At 38.6% G+C, this 24,127-nt stretch overlaps 2 protein-coding genes across 3 annotated transcripts; both read left to right on the top strand.

The window, feature by feature from the left end:
- Window positions 1-3,885: 3,885 nt before the first annotated feature.
- On the top strand, window positions 3,886-5,654 carry LOC135643553 (homeobox-leucine zipper protein HOX4-like). Of its 2 annotated transcripts, none has more exons than XM_065160643.1 (3): window positions 3,886-4,460; window positions 4,581-4,939; window positions 5,027-5,654. In XM_065160643.1, the coding sequence occupies exons 1-3, from the start codon at window positions 4,415-4,417 to the stop codon at window positions 5,441-5,443; spliced, it is 822 nt and encodes a 273-aa protein (XP_065016715.1). In that variant the 5' UTR covers window positions 3,886-4,414; the 3' UTR covers window positions 5,444-5,654. The 2 variants fall into 2 exon arrangements, with proteins under 2 accessions (XP_065016715.1, XP_065016714.1); XM_065160642.1 differs by having other exon boundaries at window positions 3,892-4,460; window positions 4,575-4,939.
- Window positions 5,655-16,644: 10,990 nt separating this feature from the next.
- Window positions 16,645-22,331, top strand: LOC135642326 (uncharacterized). The gene is made up of 9 exons (XM_065158379.1): window positions 16,645-17,243; window positions 18,181-18,387; window positions 18,563-18,805; window positions 19,651-19,717; window positions 19,802-19,984; window positions 20,098-20,186; window positions 20,566-20,739; window positions 20,810-20,946; window positions 21,743-22,331. Exons 1-9 carry the CDS (start codon window positions 16,719-16,721, stop codon window positions 21,951-21,953), a joined length of 1,836 nt encoding a protein of 611 aa, XP_065014451.1. The 5' UTR covers window positions 16,645-16,718; the 3' UTR covers window positions 21,954-22,331.
- Window positions 22,332-24,127: the final 1,796 nt, after the last annotated feature.

The raw sequence follows: 24,127 nt of genomic DNA, 5'->3' as shown, positions 1-24,127 counted from the left end.
CATAAAGACAAATATACCATAACAAAATGATATGAGAAAATAAAAGTTTTGATATCTCGTGAAGACTTATAAATATTGGTTTTATGTAAAGAATTTATCAAGATATGATATGTGTAATTTATATTATTAATCAAACTTCTTTTAATCCAATCAATCTGTAGTCTCTATATGAACATATTTTGATTAAAAAAACTAAATATTAAATATTTTAGAGTATTTAGTTCTCTTTCTTAGATATAAAGAGAAGGATGTTAAGTTAAGAAATATATTTTTATTGGCTACAATGAAAAGAAAAAAATGCTAAAAAATATGGATCCACAACACAAACATATAGGTATGTGGTAACTTGAGATGTTGTGCTTGATAAAGTTTTTTTTATTATCTTTTGTAAGTAATTTTGTTTTGAAAAATATCAATCATAACAGTAAAAGTAATATATGATCAAAACTATGGTTGAGCTTCTTTTGTTATCCGGTGCTTTTATGAATTTTAGCTCATCTTCTTTCTCATATGTATCTACTTCTATTATTTTTTTATCAAATAATAATCTTCATAAAAAAATTTTTCAACATTGAGAAAATAAGAAAAAACAATTCTCAAACCAATGCGTTATAGAGATGAAGACAATGTAAGCATGTATTGCTATTTCTTTTCTGAACAAATTGATAATCTTAAACCTACTTTCTTAAAGACAAAGGTGTTAAGGATTGAGAGAATGCCATGAATGAAGAAATAAAAGCTTTTCATAAAAATAAAATTTGAGATCTTGTGTCAAAGCCTACAAATGTAAACCTAATTACTTGCAAATATGTCAATAAGATGAAACATAAGTTACTTGTTGCAAGGGGTTTTCTAAAAACTATGAAGAAGATTTTGAGAAAACCTTTAATCCTATGACCAAGGTGACATCTGCTACGATGTTGATTATTTTAGTAGCTAATCTTAAATAGAAGCTTTGATAACTTAATGTGAAGAAAACTAACTTATATGGTGAAATTAATAAGAATATTTATGTGAAATAACCACTTGGGTACAATTCTATTTTCAAACTAAATTATATTTATAAGCTAAAAAGATTTTCCATGGGTTAAAACAAGCTCTCAAAGCTGGTATGGAAAAATTAATCAATGCTAATATTTTTTTATTATTCAAATTCTAACTTGTTTATTAAAATGTAAACAAGCATACAAATTATCGTTTTTCTATATATAGATGATATGAACATCTTATGAAAGTCTTGGAGGAACTTAATATTTTTCTTGGTCTTGAATAAAAAAAATATATATTTATCTCTCAAACAAGTTATGTAAAAAAAATGATTGAAATGTTTGAAATCAACAAAAGTAAAAAAGTTTCGACTCCACTTGATGCCAATCACATGTACATCTTGAATTTTATCTACTTAGTAATTATATGATCAAATATTACATTGTCAATTAGTCTTATATGTCATTTTATGTAATCCCCAAGAAAATCACATGTACATCTTGAATTTTATCAAGATGTGGGAGGTGATTTAAATAATTGTGGATCCAATTTTAACTATATGTTTTTATATGATATTATGTATATCTCATGATGTAATAAAAAACATCATGAGATCCTTTTTTTTACAACCAAAGTAAATTATAAGATTTTCTCACTTACTGCTTATATGATTAATACATTTGATCAATGATATTTATTATAAAATTTACAAATTAATTATTTTATAATATGATAATCAAAGTGTCTTAACATTGGTCACAAATCTAATTTGTCATGTAATAATTAAGCATATTGAAATTAAACATCATCTTATCCAAAATAAGTGTTTCAAGGAGTCATTGAGATTATGGAGATCATGAGTAAAGATTAAAAATATTATCTTTTTATCAAATATATATATTTATCATATATATTATGGAGATCAAGAGTAAAGATAATATCATATATATTTTTATCAAATATTTTTCAAAATAATTGTTTAAAGATCTTCATAGTAAATAGGGACTTATCTCTAAGAGTATAGAGTAATGGAATATTAAGATTAAAAATATCATCTTTTGAAAGTTTTAAATTTTTATCTTCGATGATGGTCGCTAGTTAGAGATACTTATGTCCGTCCGGAAAACCGAACTATAGATAGAGTTTGTAGGGCTATGAAAAAGAAGTATAGATAAAGCTGGTGGGGCAATAAAATGATGAACTTTGGCGTATTATAGCGTTCTACAAACTACATTTGAAGAACTTGGCCATCTCTACATGATTGGCTTGTCTCCGACCAGATGAATCTACCTCATCAGCCATGGGTGGCTGTTGATTAGATACAATTTTAGAGATAAGAGTCTCTTGATTTAAATTATTATTCTATATCTATAAATTGATGACATATACAATCCATCTAAGTCTAAGTATTCAGTTTAAGTCAAAAAAATAATTCAAGATCATGTAAGTATTTTTTTTTAAGTTTAATATATATATTTTTTTACTTCTATCTTGATTTTTTTTCTATTTGATTTGATATTAGATCAATAATATGTCACTAGAAATAATCTTTCTTTCTGTTTCCTCACATTAGTATCGATAACAAATTTGACATCACAATGTCGTTATCCTTCAGAATATTAACATTATAAATAAATAATAAAACAATTTTCTTAATTAATCACAATTTCCACCGTCCATCCAAAACTGCTGACTGCTTCTTCTTCTTCTTCTTCTTCTTCGATACGCTGACGGCATCCGAATCTTCATGGGAATTAATGAATTGGCTACATTTCTAAGTCAGCTTGATTATTCTAATTTGAGTAGAGGAAATCTTACGGTTCTCAAAATAGACAACCTTCGTAGTGTTACAAGTGTTTCTTTAACTCATAGCTCATATAGTTCTCAGCAATGTATAATTGACAATGTCGACAACTCATCATATGTTATTGACTTATTAGACGGCACATTCTTACGAAGAAAGTGGACAGTAAACTATTAATGCTAGGAAATATGTGGAACTCAATTTGCTCGCAGATGATGACTATGCTGGCCTCTGTTTTGGTGAATATTTATTGCTGACCGAAACATGTATTCTACTTGTGTGTTTTGACTCATCTTTTGTGAAAGGAGAAAGGAGTAAAAGCTTAGACAGTTTTATTCCTTTCGTTTTCACTTTCTCCTTTTGAAGATCCAAAGTCATCGCAGGCGGATAGGATCAGAAAGGAAGTGTCACCACATCAGTGGCCAACAAAAGATAGGGCCAATGTGGCCATTACCATTTGTCTGCTCCATGACACTCAAAAACCTTCGATGTTTGCATGTCTCTCAGTTCTAATGCAACATTACATTCACATGCATGCATTCCCATTTCACCTCCGTGAGGACTTGGGAGCCTCTGCACCGCTGGACGGTACAATAAGTCGATGGACAATGATTGAGTTGGAGTCTTTGGAGGTAGCCATGCATGCACCTCGCCCGGCCTCCTTATCTCTGTGCACGGCATGGGGGCCGAGCGAAGAAGATAAGAGCCGGCATGGGTGATGATAGGCGTGTTTCCCAATCAGGAAGAGGCACGAATCCACCTCGATGGCCCACGTTAGGTGAGGGGCGGGACCCAGTGGCGTAAAGACCGAATTCAATGCGAGGTGCTCTGCGCGTGCTGCTGCTTCGACGACGGTGATGAGGGGATTACCGCAGTTGCTAGCTTTAAGCCTTCATCGACACACCCAAAGAAGAAACGCAAGAGACTTGGAATGCCATTATCATTCACAGCAAGTTCGTGAGGAAATGACGTTTTAAGATCATAAAGAGTACCATTTTGCGAAGATTAACAGTAGAGGCTTTTCATGACAAGCAGGTCAAGCGAAAAAGCTAGCTGACCCATGCCATGGTTTCTTGGATGCAGCAGCAGGCAAGAGATGGGGGGAGAGAAAAAGAAAGGGAATATGCATTTGAGCCTCGTTTCGTTTCGCGGCTCATTTCATTTTTGTTTTCAGCTCTAGCGCAAGTCATCCGTCAGACCCCCCCAGGTTGCTACTCTTCTATTTATGGTGGCAGGGAATCTATTGCTTTCTGTTCTGCCACCTTCCTCAGCTATCCCTGTCAACTTCATCTCCTCTCTCTCTTCCCTGCCACTCCTTCCTCTCCGGTTGATCTATGACAACTTCCATTAGTTCGGACCTCAGGGAGATGCATCTCCACTGATGGGCTCTGAAGGAGAGGAGATGGGCCAGAAGGAGAAAGAAGAGGGGATATGGAAGAGACCCTCCTCCCCCTCCTCTGCTCTTTGTCGGTTCTTCACACGGCTGCTCCCACCGCTGCTGCTGTGTGTAATCTTACCTCTCCGCTTCCCTTAGAACGCAAACGCAAGGTGAATAGTGTGAAGTGATTGTGTTTGCTTCTTGAGGACTAGAATTTCTTGTGAACCGTCAACCGGTGAGCGAGTATGAAGAGGTCGCTCGGTTACTCGGATCATCCGTCGATGCCCGCTGGTACTTGACATGTTTCTTCTGATCGCAATTCTTTGTTGTGGGACCTGGAAGCGTGCTTGCTTGTAGATGTAAGTTCATCTTGGTTTTCTTGTTTCTGATGTGGAATTGATCTAGGAGAAGAGCGGGGCATGTTCCAGTCGTTCATGGACGGGCTGGAGGACGACGACGGCGTGGAGCAGGAGGAGATGTGCAACGGCGGGGCGCGGGGGGCAAAGAAGCGCCGGCTGAGCGTCGAGCAGGTGAGAGCGCTGGAGAAGAACTTTGAGGTGGACAACAAATTGGAGCCGGAGCGGAAGGTGAGGCTGGCGCAGGAGCTCGTGCTCCAGCCCCGGCAGGTCGCCGTCTGGTTCCAGAACCGCCGCGCCCGGTGGAAAACCAAGCAGCTGGAGCACGACTACGCCGCCCTCAAGGCCAGCTACGACGCGCTCCGCCTCGACTACGACGCCCTCCGCCGTGACAACGAGTCCTTGATTGCAGAGGTGAGCTGGCCGATCAAAGGATCTTTAAGCACTTACAGGCAAACTAACGATCGGTTGAATTCTCTGATGATGTTGATGGTGGCGCAGATCAAGGAGCTGAAGACCAAGTTGACCGCTTCCGACAAGGAGGAAGCGATGACCTCCAAGGCCGAGGAAAAGGCCGCGGCCCCGGAGGAGCCGCTGGCCAAGGACGGGTCTTCGGACAGCGACTCGAGCGCCGTCCTGCTGAACGACCAGGACAGCCCCCGAGGGCGGTCGTCGTCGGCGTCGGTCTCCAACATCCTGCCAGCTGCAGGCATCGGACATGGAAGCTCCTCGTCCTTCCCGGATTCTCCGCCACCTCTGCTGAACCTGGACTCGAGGACGATGAAAACAGTTGGAGGACTTAATCATCAGAACCATGTCATGAAGACGGAAGAGCTTCTTGGCGGGGACGAGCCATGCAGTAGTAGCTTCTTCTCTTACGACCAAACTCCATTCCCCAATTGGTACTACTGGACCTGAGGTGGCGACGACGGTGGACGGGGATGATAATAAGATTGAAATGGTGGGAGTTTAATGGAAAAATGTTTGTATATAGAACATGTATGCAGGTTTCCTAATGTTCTACCGAAGAAAGAGAGAGGGAGGCGACTGTTAGAACCCAAAAGAAGAGAAGAGTTTGATCTATTTCTATCTGAATAAAAATTAAGCGAGCAATCTTTTTACTTTCTAATCGAAATTTAGCCATCTGTGAGTTAATCTATTGACATATTTGCTACTACGTGAAGAATATGTTAGATGTCACATTTTACTTTGGGCTACATGATTAAATCATCTTGGATCAGTATGATAAATACTATAGACAGTCTCATTTATTTATGCAACTAAATGAGTTTATTTACTTTGGTCTCTCACTGAGTATCCATTACAAAATCCACAAAAAGATACTTTAATGATTTCTAAAATATACAATGCTAAGAGAAAATCCTCATGGGCTGCAAATTGAATTGGTGTGTACATGAACTGCATAGAAAATGCTTACATATCAGGCTCAAAACAAGTCACTTCATCCATCTACAGCTCAAAAACAATCAAACACATGTTCTTAAGGAACAAAATTAACAGGAGGATTTCATGCTTCAAGCAGCTCCCTCTTCTGAGGGTCAGTCTTCCAAGAAAACTTGGCCTGACAAAACAAAGCTTCAGATGTACAACTTGTTTGTGAAAATTCTGTAACTCCTCTCTGTAGGTGAGATTTATTTATAGCATCGAACATAACATGCATACTCACAACCCCCAAGGTATCTCCTGCTCTCCATGCCAAACACAACAACCCTCGTTTCAAATCTCCCAACTTCTTCCGTATGTTTTCACATACTTAACATCAGAATGCAAGTAAGTTTAGAATCGTGTCTTACTTTTCGGTGACAAAACATTTGTATTTCTCAAAATTTGTCCTGTGTCAGAAGTCAATTTCGAGTGGCCAGCCATAGAACAAGACATTGCTTTGGTGTACAGTACTCGGACCACACTAATTTAGGAGCTTTTCTCTTGATCTTCGAGGTCCTGGGTGACAGTAAGGCTCATTAAAGATCCAATTTTGATGATTTTACTTTGGTAATCTCATGATCCAAAGTAATGTTTGTTTCTACTGACACTCTTATGGACCCATTGCACCAATCAGATTCTTATTTGATGTAAAAAAGCCACAGATCCTTCCTTGGTAACTGCAGTTGTATCCCACTTGTTTGGCAGATATTAAATACTACTCACTGATTGCTTTTTCGGCTGAAATCAAGATTCCTTTCAGCTGTCAATTCAACCCGTCTTCTGATGCACGATACAGAGAGAAGGATCCCTTGTCTCAAATCTCCTCTTCTAGCTAAAAGAACCAACCCCACAAGTCCACCATTCATAGATATTGGGAACACTGGACTTGACACAAACAGAAGTTCTACTAGTGAACCAACATCTTTGTAGAATCGTAAGATTTATGCAAATCCAACTTGATTGAAACCCGCCCTGCAATAATTCCTCAGTAAGTTCTGTGCCATGGAAACATGATCCTTTAAGAGAAAAGAAAAGTCAGCAACAGGCAGCGAGAATAGGGAGAGAGAAAGCGATGGCTTTCGTGGCAAGAGAACCACCAACACCCCACCCCGATATGCTACAATCTATTAGTCTTGCGCCACGCAACCAACGCCAAGAGAGCAACGACAACGACGGCCGGGCTCACCGACGCCCCTACGAGCAGCTCTTATGAGAGAGAAGAGCTTTCTGGTCCGCGGTAGGTGGACTGTCTCAGGTCATGGCCGGGCCCTCCTCTCACAAAGGACGCGTCGTTGGCTTTCGCCGCTTACCTTGTCCGACTCCAAACATCGCCGATGGACACGAGACCGTCACCCGTCGTACCAAGGGGAGAGAACAAAGCAGGGTGGGATCCCCTTGGCATATTAACAAGCGGGGGAAAGCTGGCGGAAAGCAACGGGACACGCACGGCGAGGATGGGACAGGAGAGCCATCGTACGTAGCACAGCTCCTCGTCTCCGCCAAGCGCCTCCCTCCCCAGGCCACGTCTCTGTTGCCTTCTTCTGCTTCTTCTTGTGCTTGCCTGCTTGCTTGCTTTGATGAAATCATGGTGTCTCAGGGAACGCACTGTGGTTTTGCCTATTGCATCCAAGAGCAAGATTGAGCATGTAGATTGCAGCTTATGTAATAATGCATGGCTTTTGGCATCATTCCAGTGTACCTCAAAGCTTTCAAATTCGTCTTCTAATTGCTTTAGAAAAGGTACAAACACATAATGACAGGAGAAATGGATACTCCCTGCAGCCGAAACATGATACTGATTCCCAATTAGCTATGAGGAGCTTCCCGTTCTTGTCAAAATGGAGTCCCCGACAGGGTCCCAGCAGAGTCAATCATTCATCTTAATCAAACAACAATTGACCTGATTTCAATCCCCTTAGATCGTTAAGACAGACAAGATCTATGGATGTGATTAGACATGCACCTTCTCCACGAATTTACCAAACCAAAAACTTTCTGAACTTAATTCTGTAGAAAAAACATCATCTGACCATGAAGTAGCAAGCAAACTATGAAGAATCTACTCTATTAATCTCAAGGAGCTGAACTTGCGCCAGGTTTTTGTAAATCAACAGTGAAGTGTTCCAAAAATACTTTAGAATTTAGTGCTAACAATTCTTTTCTAATGTTTTCCTATAAATAATCAATGAAATGATGCAAGTCATGAAACAGGTGGTGTGAAGTGTGTCCATTATTCATCTTATATAAAATGAGAAACTTGATGGGTCTGCTAAAGATTTTCAAATTGGATTGCTATAGTGTTCATAATTGCAATTTGCTTGCTGCAGGGAGTCAGGTCAAAAACTGCACTGGTAATCATGAGATTGCAATGGTGAAATGGGGTCTAACCATTCAAATTTGTTATCAGAAGAAGCTGTGAATGTAGAGAGTTTGAAATTTATTATATATAAAACAACTACAGCTTGCTTTAGAGGAACAAAGACCCAGACTTGCGTGTTGAAAAAAATATGTTAAAACCGAATATTCTTTTCTCTTTTTACGTATCAAAATATCAACTTGATATCCAAATATAAATATCAACCAGCACAGCATAAACAATAGAGCAAATAATCAATCACACAGTAAGACCAAATCTTTTAACGTGGAAAACCCAATGTGGGAAAAAACACGGGACCGTAGTCCACCTCAAACTTCCACTATCAATAATAATGATAACAGGTTTACAGTAAGTCTTCTCTAGAATAACTAGAGGATTAGAATAATATCAAGAACATAGATCTTGGCTCTAGCATATCATCATATAGGATGTATCTCCTCAAAAAAGAATTCTAGGTCTCACAAAGTGGATATCGTAGGAAAGTACCTTAGAGAGGGTAAACTGCAGATCAACACCATTAGGATTGTAGAGTTTGCTGCAAGGATTCTTCACATAAAATTTGGGCCAAAACTGATAACGTTTGGCCACCGATCGTCAAACAGAAAACTCAGAAACCTTACTTTCTCTTTATTTCTTTCTCCTCTTCTCTGTCGCCGCACGCTGCACGCTGCCGCACACGTTCACTGCGCGTTCACTGATCTATTTTCCTCACCTTCTCTCTCCTCTTTTTAATTTCTTTCATTTGGGCTCAAACGGCCCAATTTGTCCAAGCCCACATATGGACTGGACCCAACAATTCTCCCCCTCCAGTTCATATGATGGGCTGTACGAAGCTCGCTCTTCGCCTACATGCTTCAAGCTTCTCCTTAGGCAAAGACTTTGTCAACATATCTAAACCATTATCATTGGTATGTACTTTTTCCAATTGCAATTCTTTCATCTGAAGCACATCACAAATCCAGTGATATCTCACATCAATATGCTTGGATCTAGAATGGTATGTTGAATTCTTGGATAGGTGAATGACGCTCTGATTGTCACAGTAAACAATATATCCTTCCTGTTTCAAGCCTGATTCCTATAGAAACTTTTTCATTCATAAAGCTTCCTTGCACGCTTCAGTAATTTTTTCTTCTAAGTCACCATGAAGAAATGCTGTTTTTACATCAAGTTGCTCAACTTCTAAATTCAAACGGGCAGCCAAACCAAGAACAACTCGGATAGATGACATTTTTACAACCGGAGAAAATATTTCTTCAAAGTCAATACCTTTCTTCTAACTGAATCCTTTCACAACTAGTCGTGCCTTGTATATCTGTTGTGAGCTATTATTTTCAGTCTTCAATTTATAAACCCACGTATTCTTGAGAGCTTTCTTCTCTTTATGCAATTTTACCAAGTCATAGGTGTGGTTCTCAAGCGGGGATCTCATCTCTTCTTACATAGCTTTAACCCACTCATTCTTATTCTCATGTAGAATAGCTTCTTGGTAAGTTTCTGGCTCTCCCCCATCAGTAAGCATAACATACTCATGTGGAGGATATCTGGTAGAGGGTTGTCGCTCTCTAGTGGATCTTCTCAATGAAATCTCAACTGGTGGTGGAGGTGCCTGTTCAGTTGGTTCAGCATAATCAACTGTAGGTGTATCATCACTAGTATTCTCTCCACAATCTTCTTGTTTATCTTCCCCATGATAATCATGAACTATAGGTGAAGGAACTGGACCCAAACTCCAAGGAATATAAATAGAGGTTTCTGGGTTCTCAATATTATCATCATCATCAAACAATTGGTCCTCAAGAAACATAATATCTCTGCTTCTAATAATCTTCTTATTTACCGGATCCCATAATCTGTACCTAAACTCTTCATGACCATATCCCAAGAAGATACATACTTTTGCTTTACTATCAAGCTTGGACCTCTCATCTTTGGGAATATGAACAAATGCTTTACACCCAAAGACTCTTAAGTGATTATAAGATATATCTTTTCCTCTCCATACTCTCTCTGAAACATCATCTCTCAGAGGAACTGATGGAGAAAGATTTATCAGATCAACTGTAGTTCTCATAGTCTCCCCCAAAATGACTTCGGTTACTTGTCGTGAGAAAGCATACACATAATCCTTTCTTCAATGGTTCTGTTCATCCTTTCTGCCACACCGTTTTGTTGAGAAGTTTTAGGAACTGTTTTCTCAAGCCTGATACCATGGAACCTGCAATAATTCTCAAAAGGACCTCTGTACTCCCACTATTATCTGATCGAATACACTTTAGTTTTCTACCAGTTTCTCTTTCAACACTGACATGAAACTCCTTGAAAACATCAAGTACCTGGTCTTTAGATTTCAAAGCAAAAGCTCACACTTTTCTAGAATGGTTATCAATAAAAGTAACAAAATAAAGAGCACCTCCAAGAGTTCTAGTTTGCATAATACAAATATCAGTATTGAACTAAATCAATAACATCTGATCTTCTAGATGATGGATATGTCTGAAATACAACTCTATGTGTTTTTCCAGCTAAGCAATGATCACAAGATTTAAGAGATGTACATTGCAACTCTGGTAAGAACTGCTTTCTAGCAAGAGTTTGAAGTCCCTTCTCGTTGATATGTCCAAGCCTCTTATGCCAAAGATCTATACTTTCACTTTTTCAAATTGCATTAATCTCTCCTTTATGTAGCTTAGCTTCCATGACATAAAAAGAGTTAATCTTCTTTCCTTTTGCTACAAACCTTTAGTGAGTTTCCATTTACTTTCACCAAAATAATGTACAAAGCCCTCATCATCAAGTCTGCTTGTAGATATCAAGTTAAAATGAATATCTGGAACATGCCTTACATCTTTGAGTATCAATTTGCTCCCAATACTGATCTCCAATCAAATATCTCCAATACCCACAATCTTAGATGTACCACTGTTTCTCATTCTAACATTACCAAAATCACCAACAGTGTAAGATCTAAAGAAATCACCATGAGAAGTAACATGAAATGAAGCACCAGAGTCAATTACCCAGTAGTGATATTACCTTCATCACAAACAATAGTGATATTACCTTCAGCAGCAACTGTATTGGTCTCTTTCCCATTTTTCTTCATTTCATTCTGTTCTCGCTTCCAAAACCTACACTCTTTCTTCATGTGACCTGGCCTGTTACAGTGAAAACATTTGATATCTCTTCTAGACTTGGATCTTCCTCTATAACCACATAGATTTCTGCTATGACTTCTTCCACGTCTTTCTTATTTTTCAATAATAAATGCACCAGAAGAAGATTCACCCTGTTATTTCCTTTTGGCATCTTCATTTAGTAAACTGTCTTTAACCATATCAATAGTTAGAGTTCCATCTGGCGTGGAGTTGCAAATAGTTACCACATACATTTTCTAACTTTCTGGTAAAAAGCTGAGAAGTAATAATCCCTGCATCTCATCATCTATATTCATTTTCATAGCAATCAACTTGTTTGCAAGACTCTGAAATAGGCTTATGTGCTCAACAATGTTTCCACCATCTTTATACTTCAAATTTACAAGCCTTCTAAGGAGAGAAATTCTATTTCCCACTGTCTTTTTCGCAAAGAGGTTTTCTAACCTTTGCCAAACAACATCAGCTTTGGTTTCATCGGAAATATGCTCATGCAAGTTTATGTCCATCCATCTTCTAATATAGGCAATGGCTTTTCTATGTTGAACTTCTCATTCTTCATCATCCATAGTAGAAGGTTTATCTTTAACCTTGATAGGCTTATACAAATCTTTGCAATATAGTAAATCTTCCATCAGATGCCTCCAAGTGGAATAATTTGATGAGTTCAATTTAATCATACGTATGATTGTTCCATTTCAATCACACAAGAAAAACTAGTACCAAACAACCTGTTGCTCTGATACCACTTGTTGGGAAAAAACCTGTTAAAGCAGAATATTCTTTTCCCTCTTTGTGTATCACAATGGGTTCCTCATCAAAATACCAACTTAATATCCAAATATAAATATCAACCAGCACAACATAAACAATAGAGTAAATAATCAATCACATAGTGAGACCAAATCTTTTAATGTGAAAAACCCAACGTGGAAAAAATCACGGGACCGTAGTTCACCTCAAACTTCCACTATCAATAATAATGATAACATGTTTACAGTAGGTCTTCTCTAGAATAGCTAGAGGATCAGAATAACATCAAGAACATATATATATGGGCTCTAGCATATCATCATATAGGATGGATCTTCAAAAAGAATTATAAATCTCACAAAATAAATATCGCAGGAAAGTACCTTAGAGAGGGTAAACTGTAGATCAACACCATTAAGATCGTAGAGTTTGCTACAAGAATTCTCTACATAAAATTTGGATCAAAACTGACAACGTTTGTCCACCGATCGTCAAACAAAAAACTCAAAAACCTTACTTTCTCTCTCTATTTCTCTCTCCTCTTTTCTCTTCACGCCGCCGCACGCCACTGCCCGCTCAATCTATTTTCCTCACCTTCTCTCTCCTCTTTTTAATTTCTTTTGCTCAAACGATCCAATTTGTCCAAGCTCAAACGATTCCCAAATTTCTTTCATTTGGGAATCTTTCTCTTTATTTCGATAAAAAAGAGTCCGATTAAGGATATTGTTGATCCAGACGGAGGAAGAAAAAAATCAAACAAATAATAGAAGAATTAAAATGGCTTTATTTATCATTTTGAGATTCAATTGACAATCACGTGACAGATCGATGTTAGTATGGGTGATGTTTGCTCACATCATGATGTTTACTGTCTTAATTCCGTAATTCTTTATCCTGAATGCGATGATCGAACAGAGTTAGATAGATTATAAGAGGCAATGCATTGGGCTAAGTCTTCACCTGGGCTCTTCTACCCAACAATAACAAGGTGAGGGAGAGTGACCTCACGATTACTGGAGATGAGAATTAATGAAGAGAGAGATGGTGCCGGGAATTAGGTTGTCACGCCAATCGTGAACTTAAGCAGCAGCAGCGATAAGCCTCGCATGCGAAAAACAGGTGGTATAATGACCGTCGATCGAGAAGAGGGACCAACGAGCACAAGAACAGGATATGATTATAAAATTACCGAGACAAAGGAGGGAAGAAAGAAAAGATGACATGAAGAAGCAATCGTTACTCTCCATCACACTCATACACCTTGTTGGTTGCCACCACCATCGTCGTGGCCACCACAACACCACTGACATCGTCGTTGACATCTCTGTGTCCCCTTGAGTATCATTGAAGTTATGAACCCACGAAAGTTCCTTCTTTTCATTGAATTCAGGTGGAGAGGAGAAAAAATAAATGATAATATAGTATGAATGGTTGAACTGCTGTAACATCTTTCATCACTTCTCTTTGACCTGCAAAAAGGTTAAAGAGACATGAAGGTCTCAAAGTGCCACCATCTCCCCCATCTCCTTTAGGTTGGCCATGTCTGCTTTTGGCTTCGTTTGTGGGAGAGACCTTCTCCTACCCCAGTGCCTTCCACTAACTCCACTGACCCACCAATCCTTTTTCCAAGCCAAACCATGGCGTCGCGTCATTCTGGGCTGTAAGAAGCACAGCAATCACACACCCACTCGATCATGATCAAGCCTGGAGAGAGACTCCGTGATGATCGCGTTTGTGTTGGTCCGCTGGAACCACTTAAGAAGCCACCCGAGAAGATGTTGGACGGATGCGACGAAGGCGTGGCTTTTGGCGTATGGTGTTTGGCTGTCTTCGTCGTCGTCGTCGTCGTCGTCGTCGGCCACGTAGCAGAAATGCCAAGTCAACCGAAGAACAAGGGGCAGGTGTGAAAGCTGTCAGGTGTTCTATTCCCTTCATCACTGCCGTCGGATCCTCATCATATGGCAGACCCTCCATCACTTTATCTATTTTGTTTTGAGGGATTAATTCACACAAACACACGTATACCCCTCTGAAAACATTATGATTAATATTTATATCCTTCGAATTTTATTATAATGTCAATATATTATTCTATATTTTTTAAAACAATTCAAATTAGCTCATATTAATCAAGGTTATAAGTGATCGATGTGAGTATTTGGATGAATGTTAAAGTAAGTATATCTACATTAAAAAACTTTAACATTCGAGTTGACTTCCTGGGAATACATATCCATCCTGACGTCAGCTGACCTACGGTTTGAATATTTGCCCCGTGTCTGTTGACCTTCGGCAGCTACTTTGACCGGTGACATTGAGGGGCACGAGTCAAGCTCGTGCCAACGTGGCTTTTGCTTTTGGACCGGGCAAAATGATCATGCTGAATCATCGTAAGGTTTGTGATGTGAGATTGACTTATAACAGCGTTTCTTGACTAAGCAAGAAGACCTACTTTGGTCCGTGTCGGAAGCATGAAGGAAATAAGTTGAGAGTAGTTGGGCGTTGTGGTCAACGACACGAGTCCATCGACATTGACCTTGATGTCGACGTTGACCCAACGAGATATAACAGATACTCTCCAACCACCGATTTATTGATGATTCATATCAAAGTTCGGGTGGTTGCTTGAGACGCTTGATCTGGAAAAGGTTCCGTCGACGATTCATAAGGATGGGGCGTTGCTTTGAGATTGACATCCACATTGATGAGACAGATGGACCAAATTGAGACAAGTGCATGGTTGATAGGAACGGTTAAATGGACGTGATCTCTGCTGTGTGTCCCGATTTTAACGCACTATTGGAAAATGTGGCACACAGATCTAATGTATTTGGTACATGGTGTGTGGTAGTTACGGATGACATGTCAATTATTGCGTCCTACGTTGCGCCATCGGACTCGGTTACGGGTCCCGACAGATCTCGACCCGATAACTGCGCGGCCACGTCTCTCCCTGCCCCACGCTACGTGGCTCTCTCGGCGACATCAGAAGAAACTAAGCACGGCAAGACCACGTGGAAAGGTGTACGGGTGTTTCGCACCCGCCGAGGCTGATGTCTCACATGAACTCCTCGGGCCCCACGGGGGGAACAAAAAGAGAGGAGGCATGAGACAGCGACCAAAGTCAAAGGAAAAACCAAATAAAATAAAATAATAGATAAAATAAAGACAAGGGAGAATCCAAATCATCACAGACTCCAACGGAGGTGTCATCAACTCTGCAAGCGCTTCATCCCACCGCCCACGTGCCTTGCCACCTTACAACCCATCGCCATTCTCCACCTACTCTTTGTTTTTTTCTTAACCTAAAGAAAATATCAGCAATATTTTAAATATTTTATGTTAGACGATTTCTCAAAAAAAAAAAAAAAAATCCTTTCTAATTTATAGAATCCCTCATTTTAAATATTTAAATATACTGTTTTCTTGACCATACTAAAATTGGAAGAGGAAAGATAAAAACTTTTGATTTGAATTTTTTTTTCCATCATTGTTTATAGGTCAACAGACAAATCCATTGTAAACTTCGTTACAATTGTTTGTGTCATTCGTCCGATTGAAGTCTCAGTTATATGAGGTGGATTATATAAATCTCTTCATCATAATAAATGATGATGTGACATTTTCTCGGGCAATCATCAACGCGAATTGTGACATTAATCAGAATTTACGTCATCGATTTATAACATTGTATGCTCTAATCGAATCTTCAAAGTATATGCTTTTATATTTTTGTTTATTAATATATCGATTCATAAATGATTTCCCCCTCAATAACATTAAAAGTAGGTTACAATATTATGCACTTAATCAAGAGCGGAACTCTAATGATTGCATTTGCATGGTAATTATCACATATTCCATGAGCTGAATCCTATGATTTCAATTTTGGAATAGTTTTGGGATCCATTACTTGGATGCAAGCATCCATTAAAATATTAACACGAAGTTGCTCTTTCTGAGGAGTAGGTACTCTAATCCACCATTAAAGTAAAGGAAGCACGCAAAGCTTCCGATTGAATAAAGAACATTACTTTTCCCACCAATCTCTTCGCACCCACGTGGGTACCGGCTTCGGAATTGGAAGGGTCCCACGGTTTATCCACCCTCCAACGAAGTTGGTAGAAGAGACTGGCGAGATAAACAGGTGAGAAATATTTTTGGGGGTTCAGCGGAAGACTCGCAACTCTATTCAACGAACACAAAATAAAGAGGCTTACGAAAGCAATGCTACTCTAAAAGCAAGTGGTGGAAGCAGTGGTCCCCAAGAGCAAGGTTCCACATGAAAGTAAGTATTCATCCTTCCTTGAAGTGAACCGCGGGGCACCGTAACCGGATTTCTTTTCCGTCATCTCCCGTCTTTTTATGACACCTCTCTTTTATAACGCCTCTAAAAAAGACTGCACGAGAAGGCCTTCTTCTCCTTCTACTACTGTTGCTTCGCCGCGCCCGAGCCACCGCCATGGCTGAGGAGGACGACAGAGGCGCCGTGGCCTCGGATGACCTCGCCCAGTTCCGGTCGCTGGTGCATGCCGCGGACCGGAAGTTCGCCCGCGTCCGCGACCTGCCTCCCTGGGCCCGCGGGCCCCTACACGTCCTTCACTGCCGCAAGGCCTTCAAGGCCTATACCCGACTCTGGCAGTTCCAGCAGCAGCGCCGTCGCGAGTTGCTCGCCGGTGGCCTCCGTCGATGGGAGATCGGCGACATCGCCTCCCGGATTGGGCAGCTCTACTACGGCCAGTATCAGTGGACCAGCGAGGTCCGCTTCCTCCTAGAGGCCTACGTCTTCTACGAGGCGATCGTGAGCAGAGGGTACTTCGAGGCGGCGAGGGCGGCTTCGGCGCCCGATCTCAAGCTAAGGTACAAGGAGCTGAGGTTCTACGTGCGGTTCCTTATCGTGGCGTTGCTGTTGAATCGGACTGATGAGGTCAGGCAGCTCGCCGACCGGTTTAGGGCTCTGGTGGAGGAGTCAAAGGCCGCCTTCCCGGTATTTAAAAGATTGGTTCTTGTGATGTTCCTTCTGTTTTCTATATAGTATCTCTTTTGAATTTTGCTTCCAATTTTGTTGTTTATAGATATACAAAAACCTTCTTTTCCTTTTTCTGATAGACCAGTAATAAAAGGTTTAGCATTTAGACAGTCTTTACTGTTTCTAGAGAAACAGCCAATTACTTACGCTGAATTTTTCATTTAATCCAAGACATCAGCTCATAATTCGTTGCCTCTGTCTCCTCTCTCTCTGATAATTGCCTCTTCGTGGTGCTTTTCCAAATAGTGTTTGATTTTGTTTTCGAGATGGAAAAGTTCTTTTTCATGCATTTTTCAATTAATTCTTGAAGCATCTTCGTTCTCGTCAGGTGGTTCGTCATATTTCGAGGCAGGGAGAAATAGTTCCAGCCTAGTATTCTATTCCCTTCATTACCTCTCTGTTCTGAAATTTGAAACCAAAAGCCTTGATATAGGTCAACCTGACGAGCACATGGCCATTTGGTTGTCGACTCGGCTGAATGTTTATGCATAAATCATCCATGATTCTTACAGTGCATGCTTAAGCTTTACATGCTAGAGAAATGGTCTGGCGACAAACTTGATGCCAATGAATTTGACAAACTCATTTTCTTAAAGAAGTTACATGTTCCTGGTGCCAAACTCCTTTAAAGTTCTCTTTCTTCCAAATGGTAGATTTTTTGACAGCTTTATTTTCTTTGAAGTTTATTTAATAAGAGAAATTGTACATATGTCATTTATGCATTTATAATATTTTAAACTTTTTTATGTACCAAAAATGTACCTTCTGTTGAATATTTAAGCTATATACATAATATTAGCTATATCAATGAGATTTGAGTCATTCTTTTTGTTTATTAAGTGATATAATTCACTTTCCTTTTATGTGTTTTTCTCATATCCTTTTTACTTCCCAGGCGACAAACTTTAAAGAATGGAAGCAAGTGGCACAAGAAATATCCAGGTTTCTGAAAGCTGATGCATCTTCAAAAATTTCCAGGCCTTTGAGGTACAATGTCATGTTTGATGCCCATCCATCTTCCGTGCCGCATATTGCAAGATTTCATGCAAATAGAGTGTTGAGACTGCAAGATGCTTTGCTGACAAGCTATTGCCGAAATGAGGTTTGTTGGTGTTTATGATTCAGCAGAGTGAACAAGTGTTCGCTCGTCAATAACTTACCTACTTGGATCATTAGATATTTACATCTTACATTAGAGGAAAGTGCAAACTATTTTTGGATCTAATTATAGAGCATTGATACTTACAAAGTGTAAAATTCCTTGTCCATGCTTTCAGATTAAGCTTGCAGAACTTACTCTGGACACTTTCAGAATGCTACAATGTTTGGAATGGGAACCCAGTGGATCCTCCTATCAACTTCCTAAAAAAGAATCGTGTGAAAATGGTGCTTTTAGCGATCAGAGTGGAACATCTGGATTGATTGATATAAATCTTGCTGCTGATCTGATGGATCCAGATTTGCCTCCAAACCCACGGAAAGCAGTTATTTATCACCCTTCCGTCTCACATTTGCTTGCGGTGAGTATTAAGGGTGCTACCAGTTTGAATTGTTATTTCCATTCCATCTTTAATGCATTCATTTTTGTATCAGAACAATTGCTTCGGGAAGTCAGTTGTTCTATTTTCAGGTTAAGGCTATTGCTAATGTCATCATCTCTGGTTATTACTGTTTGTATGACCTAAAACAATCGCTTCAGATTGCTTGGTGTTTCATTTTATGGGTATTCATGTTACAATAATATTGGATTGAATCTAGACCTTCAAAGAAGCCAATGAATGGGATTGCTACACAATCTATCACTAGTGGATCTGAAACCAGAGCTAAAAAGCATTGCTGGATCTTGCATACTGATTAGAACTCAATAATAACAATGTAGTTCATTTCTAAAACTAAGGTCTGGATCTGGTGCTCTGTTTGCAGGATATTTAGGAAAGATCAGTAACTATTTTATATTGTTGCATGTGCAACCATTCTATTAAAACTTTGTGTGCATTTACAATTGCAAAGGACTGGTACCTCTAGTACCCAATGAGTGATACAGGAACCTTTCCAGTTAAATTCTCTAAAGAAAGCCAATTATCCTTGTACGTCTTACAATAGTTGAACAACTAGAGTGTCAATTAAATCAGAACACAAATATGATTTATATGCATGGATGGATATTCTATATGAAGACAGGGAGAAGAATGGAGGGGGTTAAATTAGTAGTCTGACTGTTATCGTCAGCTCGCTAATTTGTTGAGTTTTAAAATACAATAAGTTAATAACATCCTTGGTGTGTATCTGCTAGGTATATGTGTACATCATGCTGTACTTCCATATTCTGACCAATTTTTTGGTGGCTTATATGATTTATTTGCAGGTAACTGCTACAATATGTGAAGAATTGTCTTCAGACAGCATTTTGCTAGTCTATATATCAGCTTCAGGTCTCCTTTGTGCTGCTGGTATTATATTAACTATATGTCATGTGCTTAGACCATTCCATCTTATCTCAAGTGAAATATATGCAGGAAAGACAGACTGTAGTGTTGCTTCTCAAAATGATTTTCATGGAAAGTCGTCAAATTCCTCAAAAGCAAATCATGCTTCTCGGAAAAAGGACAGCTCACTGTCTCAACCTGCCGCTGATGATACACTAAATTCAAATACAAATTTAAGGAGTTATGTATGCCTAGGTTCTCAAGGAACTGGAGGTGTTTTCTGTTGTACATCAGATTAAATTTTAGTCACTATTATTGGAACTTTGCATTAGAAGTTCCTCTTTCTTGTGTCGGGGTATGCTTTTAACTGTGTTTTCTAATATCAGGTTCAAACCTCTATCCTGAAGATTTGGTTCCATTTACAAGAAAACCACTTTTCCTTATTATTGACAGCGAAAATAGCCAAGCATTCAAGGCAGGTTTGTTATAACTTGTTCTGGACTTTCTAATCATTAATGCATCATAATGAACACAAGCAGAAATAAGATTTTTTGTTTTACTTTGTGATTCCTTAGAATTTAAGTGAGAGCAAACCTTAATGCCATAATATCCAGATTTCTGGGTATCAAGGTTCAATTCACGAAAACAGCATCCTTGCTTACAAGTTTAGGGCTATGTACATTGACCATTTCAAAATCCTGCATTAGCGGGAGTCTCGTGTATAGGGTCAATCATCTTTTTAGACACAAGCCTAGTCCTACTAATTTGGTAAAGAATATATTATTTAGTAGGTCATCATTCATTCATGTTATTCCTGGCTCATCTCTTGTTTATGCTTGTTATCAAATTTGTAGACTATACATGGTGCAGAAAGAGGAGAAACATCTGCATTGCTTCTTTCACATGAGAAACTGTTATCAGTATCTGATACTGGTCTGACATCTAGTGGAAGCCAGTTTACTTATTTCCTAACTGCCCCATTACAGGCCTTTTACCAGTTAGTAGGCCTTTCTTCTGATGTGGAAGACGTAAGTTGCCTTGACACTTTTTGATGTACATCATTTGAAGCTTGTCTAATGTCTTTATATGTATTTTCAGGATGCATACAGCAATGCTGAGAGCCTGCTTTCTTCTGCTTTAGCTGAATGGGAAGTTGCACTCTGTACATCTTATTCTCTTGATCAGGTTTGGGCTCAAGTCTTAAGTGATCCATTTCTACGACGACTGATTCTAAGGTAATTGTTTTTAATATATTTTTGTCAAATTTTTAACAGCTTTTTCATTGAACATGATATAAAGAACCTCTTACTAGCAACATTTGAATAATTAACAATCTTTTGCCACCAAAGAAAACAATAATTGAGGTAGCAAAATGTGTCTTTCTGATTTAGTGGGGCTGTTAAACTTGTTAACTTGAGTAAAACTTAAACGTCTGGTATAGTGGAGTTATATGTGATATAATGTAATCTTCCTTCTTGTTAAATTGTTAACCAGCTACTCCTGAGCTGTGATGGCAACGAAGAAAGATAGGACATGAAATTATAATTAACAATGACATAACATTATTAGATAACATAACGCTATCAGATATTACTGTCATCAATTTGCTGCTGCATGATTTTTCTTGATGGGTATGTTGCAGAACTTCTGTCTATACTTTTGTTCATATGGTCGTTTAATATATGGAGCACTAAAGTTGTAGAAGACAACCTTCTTTTTGTCATTTGACCAATGGCTTTAAAGTTTGAAACATGCACAACTGGAGGGGATTGGTAGTTGCATGGCACAGAGTACAATTTGTGAGGATTCAGCCATATCACGGTTGATCACTTGCATCATAAAATTTAGAAAATTGTAATGATCCTGGCTTGTGATATTTAGAAAATTGCATCATAAAATTTAGAAAATTTAGAAAATTATAGAATACTATTGCTATTGTGCATAGAAATAGTGATATTTATTATAATTTTTTGTATTGCTATTGATTATTAGCGGAGATTTTATCTTGGTCTCTTTTCATTTTCTGATCAGGTTTATATTCTGCCGAGCTGTGATTTCTCTCTTTTGTTCTTCTGGGGACAGTGCTGGCCATCTACCTGAATGCCTTCCTAACCTTCCTGAGTCCCTCTCTCCAGAGTCTGCTGTAACACAGATCTATATCCATCACCTCGCAGAAAGATTAGGTGTCTCGAACCTTTTCCAATTTCGAGATTCCATCAGGGATTCTCTCCTGAGCAGATAACTAGAAGAATAATGTATAATTTTCTGTAGATAAAACCATAGTAGACAGCACCCAACCATTTGTTGATTATTTTGTGTTGATACGCGGGATCACAAACTCCTATGTGGACTACATATTTGAGTGGATCAACCAGAAAATTTCTGGAAATGTATGAGGCTGCAGGTCATTTTAGATACCTTTAGAGAGGTTGTAAGATAGTTTGGCATGTGTCAGCTTCTTGGCAGTGTAACATCACACTTGTTATTGTCTTATAACATTGCATACGGTCGAGGGTTCTTTGTATTGTATAACTAGTGATCCATGAAGAGTTGATTTTTCATCTTCTAAAGTGATTCATTTGTGATCACCTAATATAATGATCTGAACATGCTTCGACAATTGTTCTTGAATGGCTGATACTGTGGTATTTGTTGTCGAAATCAATTTGCTCTTTGAACTTGTTCTTTCGGATTGCCACTTATCCCAAGAACTGGTATGGATCTCCTCTCATATCATGCAAATAACTATAGTTGTGAATTGTTCTAAACCGTGTCACTAACTGCATCAAAATTTGGTGAAGATAGTTTTGGGCTGCACATCGACTGTAGAACTGCTCATTTCTGCTGCTCGATGTATCAATTACAAACGTAAGTTTCTTAAGCATGAGTACTGGCAGAGCTGTTGTTTCTTTTATGGGACAATGCCACAAGGACATAATAAGTTTACATTATTGGAGACCTGCAGATGATGAATTCTGCTTGTGAAAGCTTTTTCCTCTCAGCATATCTCCAAATCTCCGAATAATTCTCTTTTGCTTCTTCTTTTCACAGCATCTATGTGATCAGGTTCAAAGTCACCTAAACAAGCTGCATCTATGTGATCAGAACCATCAGAATTTAAATGTCTCCTCATCGCCTGCAACGATGGAGGAAGCAGCCCTTATCTCAGACATGTTACTAAGCGATGCAGATATGCGATGACCCTCTCCCTTTAACTTTCCTGGTTCTCCTATTGAATGCCTTCGCGCACTCCAACGTTCCAAAGAAAACTTTGTTACCACTTTACCGGCTTCACTGACAATACTATCTGAGATCGATTCATTCGCAACTTTGCTCGAGTCCAGTGTTGATGCTGCGGCAAGAAATCTCTTCAACACCCTCGCACTGCCAGTGGCCGCAGCTTCACTGACTTTGAGGCCTTCATGGTCTTGCTTTAATCTCTGCAAGTAATTTTCCGTATCAGATAACAGATCCTTTAGCTGAGCGGTCTCTTTCCTGGCAATCTATAGGATTCTTTTTCTTTGACAATGCTTGCTTCATTCACGGCTTGTTTTAGCATGTCCCTTAGCATTCTCTTCCGTGGCTGCTCTTTGTGATTCCAACAACTTATCGTTCTTTGTTTTTGTATTGGTAATCTCCTCTTCAGGTATGTTAATAGTATCCACGAAGCGGTTCTCTTTCTCATTCCATCCAGAAACAGATTCCTAGAGCTGAAACTCCATACTTCAAATTCTTTTGATGTTGGTTATGTAGTGTCTGAGTCTCATGGAATCACAAGTTTTCAACTTTTAAGATTAATATATATGATTTCAAAAATAATATTTATTGTACCAAATATTGGTTGAACATATGTAAACATTAATTTCTACTTTAGACATATTTTACAGTAAAGAAATACGATTCTTTGGTGTAAAAAGTTTTAAGTATTCTAGTGAATCCGAGTATAAGGTTATGGTAATCAACATACAATGCTTAAATGAGGTTTACCATGATTAAAAATAAAAAAATTTAAATTTTAAACATCATATAATTTTGAACATCATATATATGGAGGATAATAAATTACTCAAGTATGGATAAAATAATAAAAAATTAAATAAGAGTATTATACTAAAAATATTTATTAAAACATATCATTCTTATCAAGCCAAATTTGATTCAAATTGGGTTATTATAACAATAGAATTATGTTAAGAAAGAAAAAGAAAAACTTGAGAGGAGATCGAATGGGATTAAACCTACCTTTTAGCTACCTCTTGAGAAACTCACCAAAATCAGCTCTTATTTACTTTAACCTTATCTTTTTTATGAGTAAACAAATTCCTTAATTTTTATCTTTTTTTCTCTCATATCTCAACCCTTTCTTCGTTCAAGGCTAAGGATCTTAGTTGTAAGGAAAATTAAGGTAAGAAAAAC

The sequence above is a fragment of the Musa acuminata genome, chromosome BXJ3-7, assembly GCF_036884655.1.
Source record: "Musa acuminata AAA Group cultivar baxijiao chromosome BXJ3-7, Cavendish_Baxijiao_AAA, whole genome shotgun sequence".
Classification (NCBI taxonomy): Eukaryota; Viridiplantae; Streptophyta; class Magnoliopsida; order Zingiberales; family Musaceae; genus Musa; species Musa acuminata.
This window is presented reverse-complemented; position numbering and strand designations above follow the sequence as displayed.